At 44.4% G+C, this 23,606-nt stretch overlaps 1 protein-coding gene across 4 annotated transcripts in view; it reads left to right on the forward strand.

The window, feature by feature from the left end:
* The window catches only part of LOC105287614, a 114,357-nt gene that overhangs the window by 71,538 nt on the left and 19,213 nt on the right, over positions 1–23,606 (forward strand). For all 4 annotated transcript variants that reach the window (XM_020034389.2, XM_020034388.2, XM_026969470.1 and 1 more), the window contains 3 exons: positions 18,779–19,039; positions 21,328–21,485; positions 22,239–22,494. In XM_020034389.2, coding sequence (XP_019889948.1) covers positions 18,779–19,039; positions 21,328–21,485; positions 22,239–22,494 — 675 coding nt within the window. The remainder of the gene's footprint in view (positions 1–18,778; positions 19,040–21,327; positions 21,486–22,238; positions 22,495–23,606) is intronic.

Consider the following 23,606-nt stretch of genomic DNA (forward strand, 5'->3'; position numbering starts at 1 on the left):
CGATAATGCGGGGAAAAAGGGCGAACGTGTTGGGAAAGGGCGAGCTCTTTCCGGACAGGGACGAACCTTTGATCCGCGATTCTCTCGGAGCAAATGTTTTAAACAAACATCGTTTCCTTTCGAGCAAATTCCTGGCTAAGTAAAGAGCATTAGATTATTTCTTATTTCTTATTTCTCGAAGACGGTATATCTAATAACGTAATCAGATTGCCGTCCACGGAGTCCGGCATACATGAATATCGTAACGTCTCTCTCTGAATATCTCTAGCAGACATTCATTGATTCATATGCTATCTTATACATTTTTTAATTATTACAATAGTTATATAATTTGATGCATTGTATAGGCACTGTATTAATTTGGAATTTGGGTCAATTGACTGTTTTAATTTGAATTAATGGCAGCGCAGGCAACATCAATTTCCTCATTCATGTCAAATAATGAAAGCATAAATAACAAAAATGTGAATAAATTTGTTTGATGAATTTTTAGCGCGCTTCGCAGGTGTGTCGGCGTTACTGTTGAATAAAAGCGGACGTTGCTATCAGAATGATTCTCATTCGTATCTATTCTACACCGCGAAGCTCCGTGAAAGCGCTCTGTGTTCAGCCCCGTTTCATATGTATAAGTTCCATGCAACTTCGTAGCTTAGAACATGACTAAACTTTCTTTGAGAGGAAAGAGGAGCCGCGAGTGATTGATACACCCCAATGGTTCGGTTCATTGGCTTGGGATAGCGCGAGAGGATAGTAAATTTTCCTAGACTGGCCCGCCTTCGCGGGCCACACAAAAGCGGAAGGAACGTATAAAGGAAACTCGCCCATTCCGACGACCACGGTTTCCACTTTAATCGGTGCAGTATTTTTCATCGGTGGACGCGATCCCGTGGATATTCATTTAATAGGTCAGCCGCCACGTTGCGCTCTGGGAAATTCCCGATGAACATCGCCAAGTTTCTCGATAACCAGATAACAGCGATATCGGAAATGGGCAAAGAATCGACAACGACTCTTTCATCGCGAGACTTTCGTTACGAAAGAAACTCGGAGCACGATATATTCTTCTTCGATGCTCGTCATCTTCGGCGTCAGAGGAAATAACGCGCGGCGACGAACGGTTTCTCGTTTTATCCTCGTGCACACTAGAACACGGCGACGTGAGACGATCGCAGATAGGAAGCCGAGCGAGGGAAAAAATTGGTGAACGCGTACGATGGAATCATAAATCTTTGTGAGCCCGACCGCTTCTCCTTGTCCGTGGCTGCACGAAAGCAATATCTCGATAACGGATCGACGTGTCTACGAACGATCGGGGGAAACTGCTCGCTACCGTCCGGCGGAAAATGTCCCCTCCCGTTTCGAGCTAATCACGCGTGCGAGATTCCGAGGTTTCAGAAGCCATCTATTTTCCGTCTTGCAAATTGTAGGTACCGGCCACATCAATCTACCGTTCGCTCACGGATGCCGGACGGAGCTACGGTAAAGTGTGATTTGCATTGTGCATTAAGCGATGTACACGAGACAGCGTTCACCGAGTGAATTCGTCGATTCGTGGAAGATCTCCCTTTTAGCCTCGAGGCCTTCGAGATGCGCCGGATTGGGCAACCTGGTGGCAGCTGGCTCTTGTTTGAATTTGAGTCAGGGTCGCTCGCGAGTCTCGCTCGTGAATTACTGGGTTCTCCTCGCGCGTACGAAAATAGCGACCACGACGGTGATCATGGCGCTCCTCGACAAATCTCGGAGACGGCGGAGCGCATGTGGCCTCACGTACAAACCATGCCACCGTGCACAAACTCGTAAACATAATCTGGAGTAAGCAACGCATAAGCGGAAACAGGAATTATGGAACATCAGATATATTACACCTCAAAATATTGATGAGAGGCGACATTGTGCAAGAGCGTGCTGCAGGCATCACTCATCGTCCTAATCACGATTTCCGTTCTTTGGATGTCAAGACCAAATCGGACTTTTATCTTATTATGAGGCTCTTATAAAATAAAAGTAGCTGTTACTTTCCTGAGTAACGTTTGAATAAAATGTAATAATTTGTGTATCTGGATTTTTAGGACAGGCAATCAGGCGTGTCTATTAATTGGCTTTTTGTCGATCGAAACTTGATGTAGGTAACGAGCAGGGAACAGTAATTGGCTTTGTATGGAAGGAAATTTGTTTGTCATCGCATAACGGCCATGATTGCGCTCGGAAAAGTGATTATAGCGTATTAGGCATCTTATGTAAATTATGTCATGTAATTATCTCGACGTCGACGTGGCTGGGATTAAGGAAGTTTCGCCCTGATGACAACCGTTGCTGTATATCTCCTGACGTTCATCCCCGAATCTGCTCATCGACAATTCCAACACGTCCACGCAAAGAAACATTACAGTTGTCAGTCTAGAACCAGTCAGTTTAATCTGCAAAACCGCTTCGAACTCCCGATAATTTGCGTGGACGTCCGTATTCTGGAATATTTCACATAGAATCGTAGGTACTGAAATCCTCATTTAATAATGAATATTGAAGTTAATGTGGAATCATTAATGGCGGTTTAATTTGTAAATGATGCGTATGCACAGATCGTGAAATCATTTGTAAATCAACGATATTTCAGCAATTATGAGGCAATTTGTAAATGATACGTATGCATAGTACGTGAACTCATGAATCAACAATGTTTCGGCAATTGTGAGGCGATTAAATTAGGCAGTAAACCCTGTTCTTCTATTTCCAGTAACAAAACGTTGCACATTGCGCCAATTGGTACAGTCACGTGCGGCGATCGTCGGAACACTCGGTTGATTATACGATCTGACAAACTTTAATCCGGTCGACAAAATATCACCGCGGCATCCGGAGTCACGTTTCCCGGAATTTCCAAAATATGCGGGGCCCCGCGCATTATCTGGCAATCCGCGGTCGCCACTTGGCAGGCTATCAGCAACGAACTTCTACGGAATCTTGAGAAGGATCTCCGTTGCTGCCATACGTCGCGTGTCGTACAATTTCCTCGCCTTATAAGTCACTGAATCAGTGCAGCTCGTGGAATTCCTGAACAATGGTGAAGCACGCATGCACGGAGGTTCCATTTGTTTTAATTAATTTTAGGTTCGTGCATCTGCCAATCAAGTGCTTAAAAAACGATAAGATAATGCAACGTTTCCAAGCAAATCTTCGTATTATGTATTAAATCTTCGTTAGAATTTGATTACACCGGCGAGTTTAGATCGATTATTCTTATTTTTCAATCGAGACGCTTCAAGATGATCAAAAAGATCAAAAGATGGATATAATCGTATCACAGATTTTTCTGTGTCGCATTCGTATCACTTATATGTATCGTGAATCTCGTCGAAAATATCGCCGCTCAATCATTATTGTATCATTCTTCGTTGGCCATCTGGCATTGCTAGGTCAAGCACGTACAGCGCACGTGCATTACTGTTATTTTGTTAGTATTGGGACCATTACTACTATTGACTGACCCCTTGACCCCAGAATCGAAACGAGATGTCTTCGGTAACGATTGCTGGATGTGCCGGAATCCCGATTTCATCAGATGTCCGAGAGATAAATGCGACCGAGAGCAGAACTTACGTCACGTACGACGAAATGCTCTTATGTTTTATCCGCTGCAACGCCGAATCAAGATACGAAGAAGATATATTTTGCTGAGATTATTTTTGTTCTAAAGACTACATTCTCGATAGTTCGGACGTTGTTTTTCGCTATTGTTTAATTTCTCTCATCGTTACACGAGAAATTAAAGTTGGGATTAAGTTTACCCGAGATTAATTGAAAAACAAAGCTTTGCTTTTCAATTTTACGAAGAAAGTTTATCCGTACGCGCGATTGCCCGAAGGTGTACATCGCGTATCATCAATTTCCGCTCTCTCTTTCTCTCTTTTGCAGATCCTCGACTTCCGTTTTTTAAATTCGTGATCTCCCATTTCATCCTCCATCACGTGCGAGAAAGCAGCGCGCCGCGCAAAACCTTGCAACAGTCGGTTTACCATAGTCGCAATGTTGTAAAATGACTCCGGCCACAAAGGGTTCGTTATCTCGATGACTGTTGCAAACGGTGCCCGCTCGTGACGCACTCTCCCTCACGTAACAACGTCACACGATCCTCTTACCATGGTGCGAGCCCTCCAGCATCGTTTCGAGTCCCAGTTTCGACTAAAGCATACGAGCGAGCAAGCGGGCGAGCGAGAGAACCGCGTCGTTTTCGCGGTTTCCAAACGGGCGAGTGATTTCTCTCGCAACGCGCCGAAAGCCATGCTCTCGGACGCGGAAGTCCGTGCTCCGAGGCATTCGCGAGGGTGGAATGAACTGTAACCCCGATTACGTAAACTTACCGCCCCGCCGGAATCCGCCACGAGATCGACGCTCAATCGATCGGAGCGGCTGGCCCTGCGTTTGATGCCTCGATGTTGTGCCGTATTGACCGATGCAAACATGCGAACCAATGCATTTATGTTGCAAACGGCGAGGCGAATAGCGTGGTTGAAAGACACGGCGGTGCAATAATATTTCTGCAATGAGCGAGAAGTCGCAGCGGACAGATCAATTTGCACGTGCATGTCACGTTTCCATATCCTTTCTAACGGTGAAATATGTTTTATCTGGCAGTTTTATTAATCGGCGTTGTCGCCGATATGAATGCTTGCGTTATCTCCGTTATTTTCGATACGCGGCCCCCGCATTAGATCGGCCGCGGTGAGTTTCACGATCGTTCAAATTTCCACGCAATATCCACGGAAATTACTCGGATTCCACTTGCATACTCTTCTTGAAATGATCCTCGGTGCGCGCGAACGTCGATGTCGACTGTATTCCAGTTGGAGAATACCGGCTTAGATGCAACAATGGCAAAAAACAGAGAATTCCTATCGAAATATCGATATCGTAAAGTTTACTTACATTTATACGGTATGGATAGAACATGGATATTTCTATCTGATGGATATCGCTTCCGAATAAGGTAGAAAGAAAACATTTATTGTTTTGCCATCCTGTGTACGCTTATTTCCAGATATTTACTTCGCAAACATCGTTAAACTGGCATGATCGGCGCAGAAACATCAAAGTCGTCACGGAGGAATTAAAATGCGGACGAAACGAGGAAGCGGCTGATAGCCGATAGCCATTTTATATAATAATATTAAAAGTTTTTCTCTCTCTCCCCGTGTGCGCACATATCTCTTCGTGCTCTTCAAATATGCGTTGACAAAATAACATATATAACAGAATCTAGTCGGCTTGTCGAGCAAATATGTTCAGATACGCACGTCAACAGGCTTTTTGCTTTTTAAATATTTTAGCTGACGGAACAATTTCTCCCATCGCTAATGCTGCGGAACGCGCACTCTGAACACGAATAGTGTTTATAAATATCATAAAATATTCCACGCTTTGCACGGGTGAGTGGCTTTCCAATCAATGATTATTCGAATGTCAATTTCAGCCAGGAAATTTCGCAGTCTTCGTCGAAAGATCTTTAATGAGTTGAGAGTCGATCTAACCAGCAGTCGGAAATCAAAGAGCGCTGTAATCTTATTTTATGTACATCATGACTGCATATTACATTTATTTGATTTCAGGCAACGTGAAAATTGAATTAGAAACGTCTTCCAACTTACTTAAATGCGGACTGCTCTGAAATGACACGCAAACCCATGAAAACGTTGGATCTTACTGAATTCCGCGAATTTTGCACGTCTGAGCTAAACCGGTTGCTGTTCTCGATTGTGATGTACTACGAATGGATGGTTTAATGACCAGGCGCGTTCAGGAATCTCACCGAAACTGGTGCTTGCGATCGAGCGAGGACAAATATCGCGGAAGCTATCAAGAAACTTGCGAACTGTCCGGCAGAGTGTTAACGGAATTCCTAGCTTCTCCGATTATCTTCTCGACGCTCGAGCACATCATAGAGAGTATTTCCCCATTCCACCATAAACCAATCCACTCTAACTGGCTGAAGTGGTAGGCAGCCTCCAGGCATTCTCAGTTAAATCGTTCGCTATTGAATCTCATGGCGCTGACACTCTCCGATGGTCGATGCCGGTTACAAGAGAGTTTGCAGAATGAAAGATTAGAACTCATGCAGAGGAATGGAACGCCTGTGCGATTGCGATCCAACAATTCGCCTGAACTGATACCTGTTCACTTTGGTTCTCGAGCGAAATACTTGATGGCGGAGAAACAGACATGACTGATGCAAACAATCGCAGCAATTTAATAGTATAGCACCCGTGAAATCGACAAAATGGTTATTTACAAATATATCGTAGAAGTGAATATACAGAAAGGTATGAATTTTTACGTTAAATAAAATGAATCGCGGTGATATTCCTATTTGTTACTGATTTTGCTACCCGATTTATGGGATAATGGAGATTTCGATAAAACGAGTGATCATTACAAGGAACTTTTGGTAATTATTCACTGCTGTGATTCGATCCTCTGTTATTTAAGGATTAAGCGTGACCAGAATCTGTAAGCAACGTTGTTTCGAGTTTGCAGGCAGCCAAGCAGAGATGGGATTACCGTAACTGTCGAAAGTTTTCGTTGGAAACGCAACTTTAGACACAAAGAGAGAACAAGAGAGAGAGAGAGAGAGAGAGAGAAAGATGTATAATCTCTTCTTCCATGTATCACAATGCATAGGAAATATTCCAGCGGATATAAACATCAAATTTACTGATCTCATTAACCGATCCGTCATAGATTTTTATATAAAAAAATTTATTTTTTAGAGAACGCATTTAATGCGATAAACATCTCATGGATATGGTTCAGCGTACAATAATGTTGCATTCTATTTCTCTTTCGTTGCATCTCTAGATCTATTCTTTTGTTCTTCATTACCGTAAATTATCCAAACCGTATATTTATTGTTACGTGTTTTAATTAAAATTAAAATTACAAGCTATCTTATGTTATGTATGTTTTAATTAAAATTAAAATTAAAAGCTATCTTATGTTATACAGAGTGAGGCACCTAAAACAGGCCACCTGAATATCTCGGCTGTTATTGGTGATAGAAAAAAATGTGTCAGACCAAACTTGTATGGTTTCGAGGGACACATAATTTGTTCTAAATAATTTTTTATTAGGTGGACGCGTAAAAGTCATATGAAGATCAACTTCGTTTTTTTAAATGGTATGATATGTTTTTTTACGTACCATCTAGTAGAGCGTTTGAAGATGCGCACATTGATCTACGGGTCAAAATCATTCAAGGTCACTGAAGGCTAAAATTTCTAAGTGCTAGAACTTTTTCATTTCTGAATTTATGGTATTTTCAATAGCAGAGAACTCTAGGCAATATAAAAAATATAGATATCAATAACTCAGAACTTCTCGGAAAAAGAAAAAATTTCTAAGGGCTAGAACTTTTTCATTTCTGAGTTTACAGTATTTTTAATAGCAGAGAACTCTAGGCAATATAAAGTAAATTATTTTCCCTTGCAGTTGGCCTCCAGTGACCTTGAATGATTTTGACCCATAGATCAATGTGCGCATCTTCAAACGCTCTACTAGATGGTACGTAAAAAAACATATCATACCATTTAAAAAAACGAATATCATACCATTAAAAAAACGAAGTTGACCTTCATATGACCTCTACGCGTCCACCTAATAAAAAACTATTTAGAACAAATTATGTGTCCCTCGAAACCATGCAAGTTTGGTCTGACACATTTTTTCTATCACCAATAACAGCCGAGATATTCAGGTGGCCTGTTTTAGGTTCCTCACCCTGTATAATACACTTGCGACATTTTATAGTGCTCTTATGACACGTCCGATATTTCAATTTGGCCATGTATTGGCGATCTAATCTTGACAGCCAGGAAAATGAGTGCCGATGCCACATAAACATGTCGTGAATCCAGATACCGCTCGACGTTCACTTCCGGACGAAATATTACATGTTTCGGTGGCCTTTCCCTACATCGTCCTTTTGGAGATATCCTTTCCATGTAATATCTCGTGACGTGGCACAAGCAAATATTGATCTTCCATTAGTCCTGCCGCCTACAGAGCAGCGAAGTGTCTCGTGCGCTCGAGGAAGCCCATTTCCTAATTACGAACTTGTATACGAGATTCTATTATGTAATTTACGAGGCGCACGAGCACGATCAGTACATTGTCCGATGCTCAAAAGTGCTTGTCTGTCTCCATAGAACGTGTTTATCAATCATCTCTCTCATTGTCACATATGAATACTATTGCGCGAGCAAAACTCATTCCACGGTAAATGTGTTCCGACAATTAAGTACAAACACCACGAAATTTTTTATTTGAAACTAAATTAAATTAAACTTTTTTTGTGGTACCACTTCAGGATATCGCGCATTCACGTGCGAGCGAACGCTCGTTTCTAGCAGCAGGCAGATTGCAATCCCGCAGATGCCAATTTCTTTCGATTGCCAGGCGCGATATTATAAAGCGCGCACGCGGACGAGAAGTCTTTAAAAGCGGACCGCGATAGAGCCGGTCGCGCGGTTAATGAGATCACGGCCGATTGGAGGCATCCGAATGAGGCTGCGGGTCCCGGATCGAAGCCACGAAGTCATTCGGCTCCCCCTTAAGATTCCCGGTCGCTCCTCAGCATCCACGAAGAAATCGGAGTTCGTTAAACAAGCGCGCTCGGTCGCCTTCGTTATCGCGCCGTAACGAGCTGGAGAAGCGACGGGTTGCCCTTTTCAATTAATCCCTCGACATCTCACTTCCCCCTTTCACACACCCCGGCAATGCCCGCGGGTCGCGCACCGGCAACTCGAATTTCAATCGGCGATAATGAAGCCCGGGTTCACGACACGGGCTCTAGATACCAAACCCGTCCGATTGTTCTAAGCGGACTCGCTGCGACGCCGTAGAGCCAGCACGAGACTCAACCACTTGAGAGAAATTACAGACTAGTGTAAATCTCGTTTGGAGAATTCTTCCGGGAGTGGTTCCGGCTTTGGAAAATCGACGCTTTCGTACGTACATTGAAAACTGCTTGCAAACATCAGCGGTTGAAAGTCCCTTCTGAGAGAAAGAGAGATAAAAGCACGTTCAAAACTGGCAGGGAAGCGGATGCTGCTGGATTAAATCAATTATTCGCCGCCCGAGAATAAACCGGCAACGAAGGAAGAACTCTTATTTTAACTCGGAACAAAGCAGAACGTATCAATCAGCTTTAAGTTTTTGCTGCATCAGCTGTATCGTGATTTCTCTTTCAATTTCCCGGACTTGACGTCTGATCGAGATTGCAAGTGGACCGCTCGCGTGCGTCCTCGTGCAAGACAGTTTCCGCCATCAAATGGGACCGATGTAAATAAACCTAGCGCACGATCGCGGCAATTTTTCGTGCGGAACTCCTTGTGGTCCCTTGGCTATTTGAGACTCACCGAGACGGCCTCATGGGCCCCTAGTGTTCGTACGTTTCACGGACTGCGGCAACAAAGTTCAGGGAAGTTTGCGGTAAACGAGCGAAGTTTATGGGCGACACTTCGTTAAGATCGATAGGAAAGTTTGCTCAGAATGCCGAGGTAAACCTGTTGGCTCACCTTATACATTCGGATGGAATTGTTTGCTCGAACATCTTAAATCGCGCAAGAAGGATTTGCAGCATCAATGGAGGATTTGAAAATCTTGTGTGAAACTGTCCATCACAGAGATTTACGAAGATGACTCTAACAAAATTAAGACCGAAACGGCGCTTTGAACGCGAGATGGCGATAAATCCTTTATGCAACGCAATCTTCTTATATTGCACCGTTGATGATACAGTTATTCCGATACTCGTGAATCACATTGGCGGGAGGGTGAAGGAAAGGAAGCGACAGGAATTACAGGATACGATGGGGGTGAACGAGGGTAAAAAAGAGGGAATCGTCGCTCCGGACACGAGTAGCGGAAGCCACTTCCGCGACGTCGACCGGGAGAGATGGGCATGGGGCAAGAGTCGTGGCTGAGTTCCAAAGTGGGCCAGCAAATCAAGTTATCAACCACTCAGGAGGTAAGGGACCGTCAAAGGGAACCGTTTAATGCGATCGCGCGTAAATCAGGTCCAGGCGAGAGGCCGCCGTCGCCGTGTTTCGCCGGCGAAATACCCTAAGAACTATGAGTGCCATCGTGCAGCATTAGGGGACCATTAATTGCGGTAACAGCGCCGTTGCGCGCTTCTCCTTGAATGAGCGGAGGACGTTAACGACCGTCCGCGGCACGTTCGTACCTGCATTCGTTCGTTTGTTTGTTCGTCAATTAATGGCTGCCGAAATTGGTTGGGTAGAACCGCCTCCCGATTAATTGATTTGACTGTTTGCGGATATACATTTTACGAAGCGCGCTTGAGGCGAGACCAACCCGGCTTTTAAGGATTCTATTATTTCGATTTTCATGAGAAAAAATATTGGAAATGTCGGATAACCAAAGAGGAAAGTGAAATCGACTTGCAGTCGCTGCTTAACTTGCCGGCATTGCGAATTTACCTAAATGACTCTTGATTGTTTAACTCATCGCTATTAACGTCCAATATATCTTACTATTTAATGTCTCGTTCAAGTCACATCTCCCAGCAAGACGGAACGTTTAAAATGGAGGATCTAAATGTAGATAGCGATTAAGATAGGTAAAGCCCGGTATTAAGTGGGGTTAAACTTTAAACGAACTTCCCAGAATTCACGGTGGCTGAATTTAATCCGCAGTTGAACCGAAAGAGCTCTTCGAGCATAGGGTGATTCCACTCGCGAATAACGGCTTCTCGAACGGATTAGGCTGACGAACTGTCGAAGACCGGATCGCGTATCGTGGGTGCATACATTTTTATGGAAAAATTTGCGCTAAGTAACTTTTTTCATGAGCAAGACAAATACAAGTCCGATCGGCCGATGAAATTGTTAACTTGCGAAAGAGTACACTGCAGCTTAAACAAACTTCCGATCTACCTATAACGCTGCGGGCACGGAAGCTACCTCTCGGAATAATCTCGACGGAAAAAGTAATTAAACTGAAGTTTGTTGTAGCTGTATGCGAAATGTTAATAGACCATGGATCGTTATCTATCGAGGGTCGTCGGCAAACAGCGACACCACTTTGGCTGCGGGCTAGTTAGTTTCTTCTCGCGGACCGATCATCCCCTCGTTTCGTCTCTGCTCTCCGGCCGCCACCGTCGTCGTCGTTGTGCCATCCCCGTTCTCCCTCTCGCTGTCGTGGCCATTGTACTCGCTGACCAACGCGTCGCCTCGCGCTCCCCCATGAATCACTGTGAGAACGGATATCATCTCGCGCGGTGCGGCTGTATTCGGCGAGAGTGGTTCATGCGCGCGTTGGTTTGTGGACGGGGCTGTGTTCAAACGCGCCCGGGTCCGTGTTCGATCATCGGATCCGGGATCTGGATCATAGGTGTGGTGGCGAACCGTTCTGCCGGGATAAGGTGGCGTCCATCCGGCAGATATCAGCAACGCGACCGTGCGAGGATAGATAATCCTCGCCGCGATCGTAAATGCGATCTGGAGATTATCGCGCTCGGTGATTCGCCGGAAGCGAAGAGCCGGATGTCAAAGGATCAACGCCGAGGGAAGCTGATCGTTGTACTCCACGAGACTATCGAGCGATCGTACCTCTCCGGGTATGAAAGAAATTTGCGACAGCCCATTGCCCATCCGGTCACTTCTGGGTTATTGGATATTTCGGATTATTGGATGATGGCCAGGAAATTGGTTCGAGGCGCGTCGTATGGACTGCAGAAAGTCGGACGGAAGACAATTTCTACGTGGGAGTTATTTTGTTCGGGCGTATGATGTATTCGCGCGACGCGACGTATTACACGCGGTCGTTGATATGTTCACGAAGATGCACGTGCTAATATTTTGTAGGTACGTTTTTTTCCTATTTCTGTCTTTTTTATATTTCATATTTAATAATTTTATATTTCAGTAATTTTCATTCATTCAGTAATTCATTAGCGATGAGTAGGAAAGTGTGAGTGTCGCTGTTTGGATCTGTAACCGATTAGCTGTAAAGTGCGGGATTAGCACGGCCCAGTAATTCTCTCGAAACTCCGGGCATAATTGTTCTTCCCATTGCATTGATCGCGAGGTGTGACTGAAATTGCCCGGTTTTCGAACGCGCGCGTGATCTGCTGCTTTTCTACGTGCATATTAATTATTATCAGGACGCTAAAATAAATTATGGCCATCGGCGATTCATTATGACTAACTGTTTGCTGGTTTAATGTACATTGGATGGAATTTCATATCTCGCGCGCGTATCCGCAGAAAATATTCACAAATTATGGCAATGGAAAATTATACCTGTAAAATGCACGATATAATTTATCTTATTCGAAAGATACAGAAGAGCTTCTGGTCGCGTGAAATAACGCCGGTTGAAACGCGAGAGAAGTTACTTGGCGAACGAAATGGAAAAGGGTTGCAACATCGTAAAGACATTTTAAATTATTATTTCTTTTGTTTCCCCCTTCTGCCAGCTCAATTAACTAAAGTGCTCTTCCTGTCTTGAGGAAAATGGTTTCGGTAGCATGAAGCACTTTAATTTTTTGAACTTTGCATATTTAACTTTAGTGCTCCTTCTATTTTCGCGTCTCTTTCTTTCGCGTTACATTTCGTTTAACGTTTAAGACGAGAGACATTTTATTGTCGAATATATTGGAAGCTAAATCAGATTTGAGTTCGTCAATTTAACGTTTTCTTCCCTTATAGTTTTGTATGAAATACAGGATGTATACATCATATATTCATACGAGGCTTCTAAACAGTATAATTCGCATGCGAGTTATCGATTACCTGAGAATAATAAATTGAGTTACGTGCGTATTCATGAGCTGAATATTTCATTCATTGTAAATTATGGAATAACCGCAAAGGCGCAACGCACTCCATAAATCGTGTGAGGAAAACTTCGTCGTTCCATAAAAGCTTAAAAAGTTTTCGATGTTAGCTTTGTCTCATACACTATGAAGGCGAATCCGCACCCATGTCATTTCTTTCTCGACGTTCAATTTTCCCGCAGTTAAAACGTTGTCTCGTATCAATGATTTATGACGTCACGCGAAATAAATACATCGGCATGCATTGCAATTTTTGAGAAATTGATACGCGACGCGACGTGTAGAAAAAATTTATACGCAACGTAACGTTTATTATTCTCTTATGCAGTTTTTCAAAAGTCATGAATAGAAAAGTCATTTTGATCCAAGCAATGTTTTATTTAGCAAGTACATAGAATCACTAAACAGCCACAATGACCGCTTTTTCCCGGTTCAGAATGGGATTGACGTGGATCGTAGGATTAGCTTGTGACGTCACTTCTATCTCATAATATTTGAGTATATCATATCATTCCTTTCATCTTTCTTTCTCTCTCTTCGTCGCCCATCTCTGAATCACCTCTCGTCGGCGAAAAATCCGCGCGCATTATCTCACACAGTAGCGTGCCGGCAATAAACATCCAGTCCAGGGGAGGAAACGTGGTATGCGGAGGAATGCATCGTTTTCCAGGAGTTCTGTAAAACAGAACTCGATTGGCTCGAGCAACTTCCGGCAAACGCAGACTCGCCTCTTATTTGGCGAGGCTCTATAGAAAATTCGATAGCTATCCGAAGGGAGGCGTCGATCGTTACTACGAGGACCACGCATCCTGGCAATCGCCGGGGAAAAAAAAGGAGGACGCACAGAGGAACGTTCGCAGAGGCATTCTCCATTTTTTTACGGCGCTGTATTTTATTTTAGACGTAAAACTATTTATTTGCTTTATTGCGCGTGTGCGCCTGGCAGAGAGGGACCGCCACCAATATTCGCTTCCGTGCCTTTTTTTAGTTGAATTCCATTTTCTTCAGTTAGGCTGTTTAATTCTGACGAGTTATCTCTTTTTATATATTTTTTCCCGCGTTTCTCTCATGCAGCAATCGATGCGATTTTTGCAACAAAAAATACCATGATATCTGAAAGATTGGCACTGCTGGTATATTTGAAAACTAGCTTCTCTCTATAATTATTCTCCGTGTGCTCTCTCTATATTTATCTTCCTCCCTTTGCCCGACGCGCATCGTCCACCGTTGCATTTTTATTCGTGTCGCTTGCGCAAAATACCAGCGCACTATCGGCATCATCCAATTATACGCGAATTGCCGGGAAAAATTATGCTTGCGCTGCAGCTCCGTGCCTCTTTAACGTCGGTACGTGAAACCAATGCCGCATCGCGATATTTTCACCAGGTTCGACCATCCAATTTCCCTTCCCGCCCCGGCATTAATTGCAACGCGCAACACGAGTGTCCGTCCCTCCGCATTCCGCAGGGTGCGCGTAAAGGCGCCACGGAAAACTCGATGGTCTTGAGATCCGCAGGGGCGGGACGCCGCTCGTTAACCGGAGAGCCACGTACACAGTCGATAGTCGTCGGAAAGTGGCATAATTCGGAGATGGGGACGACGACGAGGGTGGCGACCACGAGAATGTGGATCGTGTGTGCGTTACACGGGGATACACACGTACAGACATGACGGCACACAGATCCGCACGCGCGCAAATCACCGAAGCACCCGCAAATACGCTCTAGCGTCTAACCGCTGGCAGAATGAAGCGGATATATGTACACGCACGCGTGTTTCTCTGTTTGTGTCTGTGTACGTGCACGAGAATATGCAGTCAGGATTTCGTCGGCGAGACGAGAGGACTTCCTCCATGACAGAAATTGTTCCGTCTCCGCGGGCCCGCTAGAGTTCACCAACGCCAACGGGGTGACTTCGTCGCGACACGAGATTCCGCGTCGCTACGCGTCGCGCTGACAAGCGCGCTCGGACCAGATATTATCTAGCAGAATGAAATTCAGCGGGTTACGGTTTATGTCGTCCTCCCAGGCGACGTTTCAGCACGAAGAAGAAGATGACGACGACGAACGAGAACGTCGGCGAAGAGAACGACGACGAGGAGAATGAAACCGCGAGAGAACCACCGAGCGCTCGTAAAGCTTCCTTGCCGTCGAACGGCCGCTATTTTATTACTGAAGTTCTCGCCGCTCTCGATTGTTTCCATAACTTATTAGTAATATACGGCAAGAGCGATTTACATGTATATGACACATGAGAGTGAATTCGAGTTCCGCAACGAGGAGGAATTTCGAACTTCGCAGCGGTACCTGCTTGTCGAAAAATACCTTTCGGATTGGATTCTCGCTGGAAAGGATGTACCATAAATTGATCAAGGAATAGAAAAGAGAGACGTAAGAAGAATGGAGGAAAGTGGAAAAAATCCGCGACACTGTGAGATGTTCCGGAATGCTCCACGTTATCGAGAAAGACTGGAGAGCTTCGCGTATCGAGGCAACATAAAGAGAGAAGCTAAAGAAAGTTCGATGTATCCCGTGTAGCCATTTCTCAAGAGCGTGGAGGGATATCGACGCAAGATTCTTCGAATGATATTAAAAGACGGACGTACAATGTATATTAATCAATCATTGCGACGCACTATTGCGCGACGACGTGATTTCGCGTTTTCCTGACGTGGGGGAAGAACTTCCAGCACAGATGGAAGTACGGCATTTCCATGCAAAAGCAGGGACAGGAACTCCACAAGAAAGTTCATCGAGACTTTTTGCTGGCCGAGAAGCTGTCCGTGCTCCATCGTCTATTTCCCGTTTTTCCGTCTCCGTTTTCCCCGGTTTTAGAGTGCCCGATCCTTGCCAAGGGAAGTCCGGGGATGGGACCCATCGGGTCGCCATTCGGATGCGGCGCGCGTAAGCGAGAACATCCGGTCGCGGAGACGTGCAGCGATTTTTGCGGCGCCCGTTTCGAGCGAGATGCTGTATTTTCGGCACGGTTTTCTCCTCCCTCCCGGCGTGGCGATCTTTCTCGCCAACCCGAAAAAGTCGATGCGGCCGAGCATTTTGCGCGCTACAAAGTGGACTTACGCGCGCGAGTCCTCGGCGAGTAGTAAAGCGTGGGCTTTACGGCGGAGCTGGCCAAAGTTTCATTCATGGGCGAACTTTGACGCGACAATTGCTCCTCGAATGAAAGCGGAGGACTATCAAACGAAAGTCAATTCCACGTTGGCTCTTTCGGCGTTAGCGTGTCCCAACGCGGGCGGCCAAAAGCTCGTTTAAAATTCGCATCAAATGAACGTAAATTAAGAAATTGCGACAGTATAGGCGTCATTATGGGAAAAATTCAGAGGAATTAATGAAAATATTTAGTCCTTTGTGCTGATGCGTTTTTCTACTTATTTGTTTTGTAGATACAAAGTTTATATTTTATTATCTCTTTATTTCATAGCTCGATGACTTCTTATTAATATTTTCTATATTTTAAAGATACAAACATGGTCTTAAAATAAATTGTAAATGGTTTCAATAATTGATGTTAATTGCAACGAGCCGCATTTAGGCATAATATTTCGCCACCGATGACTTCTGCGCCCGATGAATCTTTGGTGTTTGCAATCTTTTTCAAGGAATTCTCTAAAACTGCAATTCCAACGAAAATTACCCGTGAAAAGTTTGGCAAAGACGGCCATGCTCGTATGCATCGATTCCTAGGAGCGGCCTTCGAATAAATTGAGTCGTCATCGCGTGACATACTGCGACCGAGATCGCTTTCGCAGATTTTCGACGGATGAGATCTCCAAATTGTCAAAAGCGTCACTAATTTTACCGAAGACGCTCCGGCAAAAGGGAGGCCTCCACCGTAATCGCCGTTCTTGGCGCGATCTTGACGTCCAGAATAGACGGACTATTTTTGGGAACGCATTGAGAACTATTTATGCCCAAGGATAAATATATCGACAATCGCTATATGGCCGTGAGTCAACGTTTCCTTCATCACCGTGTTGATGCCTGCGTTGCCTGTGTCGCGATTAAACCATGGAAAATTCATCAAGGCCCAAGCGTACCGTACATGGCTCTAATTACAATTCATTTACAGATAATTTGAAATTCACAAACGCACAAACGATGTATCGACAATGGAAGGTGTTATTGATGCTCGTTGCTCGAGGAAAAGGTTCATTATCGTAGCGCTCGTGCGCGCGGATGCAATCGACATTCGTGGCAATCGCCGCGGCTGCAATAACACGTAGACACGCATAAGGGACGTGTTACGCGGATAATAGGATGATCCTGCGGTTGCCCAGGGTAATGTCTAAATGCCATAGTCAAGTGGACCAGCGTGGTTTCATATACCGACATTTATGCACGCATACTCGCCCACATGCAAGCGCACACAGACGCACGGATTACGCACGGGAAGATCGCGGTATCTAACTAGAGAACCGGAAGATAGAGTGTATCCTAATCTAACGATCGGTCTCGCCTGAATAATTTCCGGATAAGTGTTGTACGTGCGGAGAAAGTGAAGTCGCGTTTGCATCCCCACGGCCTCATTATAGATCGCATCGCGTAGGAATTTAGTGGGACCCGATGACACGTCCCGACCTCGTCCCCTTTTCTGGAGGGTTGCCTCTTCTTGCGTACGCGATAACAGGTGACGTTAATGCCACTTTCGAGTGCATCGTCATTAATAAATTAAGAAAAGAACGATTTCAAAAAATCGGCACTTGTTTAACTTATTTACAGAAGTTCCTTCTCATGACATCGCGCCTTTTTTTTGCTCTTTGTCGGCATGGGGTTTCAAAACCACTGTAGATGTTCCATGATCTAATGCAAGTATTACGTTACGTGGAAAAATGCTTTGCAAGCGCTATCACATGGTAACCAACGAGAAAAGAACGCAGCTTCGTGTCACAAGCCGAGCGGATGAGCAATTTGGCGCCGAGCCAGCCTCACTTCCGGGGCTAACGACATTGGAATATTTGTCGAGTAACTCGTAACTCCGAGCATAAAAGACGTTCGCGCAACCGATGGCAGCGCGAACAAAAATGCGTTCTGCGTATTATAGCTGCGACGCACGTTTCCGCATTTTCGGGATAGAGGTGGCGCAAAATAGGGATTAACATAATCGAAACGTGCTATTTGTGCATACATAATGATCGCGCGTTAATAATTACGCATAATAACGTTGCAAATCACGTAGGCGGTAGTGTGATACCTGATCATATGTGTGATCTCATAGATCGGATGTGCTTATCGTAATATTATACGCATTATACACATTTTAAATAATACACGCTATTGGCTCATTTAGTTGCAAAATATCGCCGCAGCCATACATTAATTGCGGTTATCGGTTAACCATAATTATTCCGGTAAATATTCATTAACAAATCATCACTTGAAATCAGTCAGCAAAACTGAATTCCCTCATTTTGCATTTTACATATAAATTTTCGTATGTTTCATATATAATTCATATATAAATATTCCGAAAAATCATGCCACACCGCATTCATCGATTTTTTCATCTTTTAAAATTAAAATTTTTTTCAATTTATAAGCGATTTACTTGCGATTAACTGTTATTTTATAATATGTCAATCATTGCTAATGCTGACGAGAAAATAGGAGTAGAAAAATAGGAGCTTTTCATCTCCATCGTAGAAAGTGCACAAGTAATTTTCATATTCTTTTAATAACTGGAGACTCAAATTATATGAATTAAGGAGCTGACAAGCCTTCTGCTAAACAAAGTGACGACAAGCACGCAATGTTTGCATTCGCCAGCCTAACGGTCCGACACCTCCATCGTGCTCTATGTTCCCGCTAGGAATTCCATGTGCACGGCCGTGAAATCTACCCCCTTTCCCACCTACCCCTCGTCTTATTTATGGTATACTCGCTAACGGCTCGTCTCTGACTTCTCTCGTTTCAGCTGACAAAGGTATGCTGGTAAAGCTCGACTTTCGGGACGAATTCAAGCTCGAGGACAGTCCGGGCTGCCGTTTCGATTTCCTCGAGGTACGTGACGGCCAGCATAGCTTCTCCAACCTCCTCGGTAACTTCTGCGGACCGAATTTCCCTCCCGAGATCACCTCAAAGACGCGATACCTCTGGCTGCGATTTCACAGCGACGAGAACATCGAGGGCAAGGGCTTCAAGGCCGTGTGGAGCATGATACCGAGGCCGACTTATCGTAAGTTTCAAATCACCAAATTTCTGATATTTTCCCCTGGACAGCAGTTCCGACCCAACTCCGTTCAAGATTCAATCTCGAGCACGATCTGCACAATCCTTAAATCCTCAAGTGTGCAGAGTCTCCTCGAAACTGCTGTCGTGTGTTCCTCCAATTCCGAAAATAAAAAAGACATCACAAATTCCGGCAAAAATTTAAAGATACTTCTTTAACTTAAAGAATTCTTTAAATTATTTTTAGTTTGTCAACTTCAGAGTATTTCCTTTACAAATCATTATTGCTGATCCGCGTTAACCTTACAGCCCGGTCCATTTCGTATTCGCTCCACGGAACATTAAAAAAACAGACGAGTGCTTCTTGAGAAAAATCGCCTCGCGAGACTGCCCTGGCTGGGCCCTCAATTTTATTAGCGTCTAGCCGGTTCCCTTCGCCTTCTTCCTCTACATGCACTAGAAATTTGTCTCGGTCGCGGGCTCCGTCTAACTCTGATCTACTGGCGACCATCCGCTTCTCGGGTGCGATGCCCGTATATCCTACGCGCGCGTAACCGTGCGGATTACCAAACCGATCGATAACGAGCTCGAGATCGCCGTCCCGGTTCACCTCGCGCTCATCCGTATGATTCTCGCGTATTCCAGCGAGAGGAAGAGAGAGAACTTGTTGCTGATATAATTGGCCCGACACAGTTGTGATTGAAACTAATTCGGCCGATGCACCTTAATCTAATAACACGTAATAACGACCCTTGCGAAGCGATCGGCATAACCGATCACTCTCATTTGTGCGGACCGCGTTTACGAGGCCGCAGAATTGAGAGGGCAGGGATAACGAGGGAAAAAATGAACGGTGCTTCGCGTAAGCGGAAAGCGCGGGGATAATAATGGACGTGAGGCAGGAAAAAGCGCACCGAATAACGGATATGACATCCGACGATAACGTACGATAAGCTTGGCGCACGATATTACGGTATATAATATAATATAATAAATCGCCCGTGTGGCCGAGATTGTGAACCGGCGCGGTGGAGCGAAATTCCGAGCGGCCGGAATTCCTCCGCGCGATCTTGTCGCAGCGAGAGGACGAGAATCCCAAAGAAAAGCGTAACGAGCGCGATAACAATTAACGACTCGTGGGGTGAATACGCCGATCGTCGAATAGTCGGGCTACCACGTCGTGCGTTCTTGCACGACGAGAATTACGAGATACTTTGGAAATAGATGGCCCGCGGCAGGCGAGCGGCGTGCAGAAGCGAAGGACCAAAATTAATTCGCAGTTAACCGGGTGGGAGGGTGCCGTGAATACGCGGAGTCTGGTTTTAATCGGGCGCTTAGATCGATACGCACACGACGAACGAGCGAGAGGCGAGCGCGACCGGAGCGATTAAACATTGAAATTTTTATCTCACCGTTGTTGATTAACTCATTCGTTACCGAGTTCCAATATGGATGCCTGCTATTAAAACATTTCTCTATGTCTTTGGCATTGCCACGGTGCGCTTCTGTTAATGCATGTCTTAATGCATTTTTTAATGAAGTTAAGAGAGGAAGAGGGCATCGGGATTAAGCAAGAATTGATGGTATGCATGTTGAATCCATTTTTATTTTTTTAGTCTTTACATATGTTTTTTATATAAAAATACCATCAAAATTATAAATGTATAAACATGATTGGTGGACTAAAACTGTCGCACCGTAGTTATTCATGTCTACTTGTCGGTTATACGCCACGTTAGAGAATCTGAAGATTGGCACGTAGTAGCATATTACCTGCCTAGAGTAGCTCTCATTCATTATTTATGAGTGAGGGACGTGTGAAAACCGCATTAACGCGTCTAAGTGCTCTAACTCGGCAGAAAATTGCGGTGAAGGTGTGAAATAAAAACGCTGTTTATTCTGCACGCGAGTTGTTCTGATTTTGTCGTGGAGTATCGTAAAATACTGCGCTGTCGGAGTAATATATTAAGAAGAATAGTTCTCTCTTTCTCTCTCTCTCTCTCTCTCTCTCTCTCTCTCTCTTTCTCTCTCTGCTACATCATTTTGTCCCGCGAAGCGTAAAAGGTTTCTAAAACATTTCAAGTCACTAAATTAGCGTTGAATAATTTTTTCGGTCCAGAATCTAAATGTTATAACGATGTCAATCGTAAATCAATTATTATAACAATTCATCAGATATTATCCAGACTGTATAATTAAAAATTATAATGATTGACGAGTACACAAGTATCGGAATCCGGGCGTTGACGTGCGAGCCTAGGAAAACTGTAGAACTGTAATAGGTTTGATTCACAGCGGGCGTGCCACCGGACCCGGAAGAGTGCATACTTAACATGACGGGTACGCAGGCGATCATTAAAAGCGACGACGTGCAAAACATAAGGATCCGGGCTGAGAAAGAGGGACTTCCATTGGACTGCCTGTGGGTCATTCAAGTGCAGGAAAAGTGGAAGGTAAGATGCCTTGTCCTTTATGCTATCATTGATTTCTGGATCAGTAGAGGATCTAGAGAAGAGCAGAAGAGGATATCTGCGATGCTGCTCTACCATCGAGAATTTAATATCAGCTAAGGCATAAAGCACTCCTCCCTACATTTCTTCAGCGCTGCAACGTCGCAGTCCTTATTCTATTTGAGTGCACCTCACTACGCTGAATTTCAATCGACGCGGATATTTGTTATCGGCCCGCGGCAACGCGTTTCCTGTATGCCGCGCCGCATCGAGCGCAAAGTAACGCGCGTTGCTGAATAATTCGCGATCGCTGCCGCGCGGGGCGGAAATAACGGCGCGGTTTTACGTGAGTTTAGCTCGCCCGCGATACACCCGTTGCAGAATTTACATCGCGGCTGATAGCGCAGCTGCAACGTGACGGCGGGATCTTTCGGCCTCCGAAACTTCGTTATTAAAATTGTTAATGAAGCCGGAGCCCGTTCTCTTCCCGATGCTTCCGCCGAAACTATGCATAAAGTTAATACTGAACGACAAAACCCGCGGGACAGACGCGTGCTTTTTACGACGTTCTCGGGAAGTTTCAATAGCAACTTTGTGATCAAATCCTTAGACTGCATCTTACACTTAATAAGGCTCCGATGTCATTTCGAAAGCGAATCATTGCTCGATGCGAACGCGAATCCGTCGCGAAAGTTGCGATTTCCTGAACTGGTATTGCTGCAGTGAAAAAATTAAATTGCATTTGACAATTTTCAGATCCAGCTGTCGTTCGACTCTTTCAAGCTCCAGCGGCCTAACGAGTGCGACGCCAACTTTGTAGACATCTTTAGGGAACACACCGAAATCGCACACATGAAATCGCATGAGAGGAATTTTTGCAGCAGCATCGCCGAAACCGTCGTTGTCCCGTTCCACATTGCTTACGTGAGATTCTACGCGGAACCAAAGGCCATGAACAGTTGCTTCGAGGCGGTGATGACTGCCATCAGAGACAAGGAAAGTGGTGAGAAATGTAAGTGCCGTCCTTATTCTTGAACGTAGTGATAAACACGCGTGTACGCAGCCGAACGTGTTTCCAGAACGGCGAATCGGTATCCTCGCACTTTCGCGGAATGCTCAGCGTCGTCATAAAATCGCCGATTAAGATGCTACTAAAAATTTATCGCTGAATATTAAAATCAAGACGTCGAGATGGCACGAAATTACGATGCGCGGACGATCGACCTGCGGCGCCGCGAATTTAACACCGTGCGCTTTTATAGACGTGAGTAATTATGGCATCGTTAGACGGATCGTGTTGGCGGTGATTTACAGGTTGAATTTTAGACGCCCGTCGCTCGATCCAACGCGATAAAGTCTCGGAATAAGATTCGCGCGGCGCAGATTTAAATCGTGAATAACAGAATAAGTGACGAGCTGCAGCATATTCCGGGTAGATAATTAAATGAATGTATTAGATACAATCAAGTTAATAAAGCATGAAATTATATTTGCACTTTATAATTATGCGGTAATAATTAATATTACCTTGTTAATATTATCTTGTTAAATAATTAACTGACCGTGCAGAAAATTGTTTATTATTCAATGAATTAAAGCAGCACCGCAGCAAAATTTCACGTTTTCTGCACTTTGACAAGATCCTGCTAATTTCCATTATTTTGCTCTTAATATTATATTTAAACTGCCTAGTTAACTTCGAGCATAATAACATTAATTCTGTTTTTTACTAATATATATACATTCTACATCTGATATTTTATTTTATTTTCATTCAACATCTCTATAAATAATTAATAAAATAATTCCTGCTTAAGTTATTGAAGCAGATATGAATAATGTGGCAGTTTTAAAATATTAAATAAACATTTCTTGCGTCCCACAATCGATGAATTTCTGGTGCAGCAAGTGAATAAGACTATTGCGAGACAAAGGTACACATTTTCGCACGCTAATCTATAATTACGCGTGCTTGATCCGATAAGCACCTTACGCAGCCGGTGAAAGCGACCGCGGATAATCGTCGGTGCAAGAGAATATCAAATCCCAAATTAACGATTGCGCACTCGGTCGAATGTTAAATGAGGGTGACCCGCGGAATCGCAGTTACGTGTGCGGAATTCA

This window comes from Ooceraea biroi, chromosome 5 (genome assembly GCF_003672135.1).
Source record: "Ooceraea biroi isolate clonal line C1 chromosome 5, Obir_v5.4, whole genome shotgun sequence".
NCBI classification, from domain to species: Eukaryota; Metazoa; Arthropoda; class Insecta; order Hymenoptera; family Formicidae; genus Ooceraea; species Ooceraea biroi.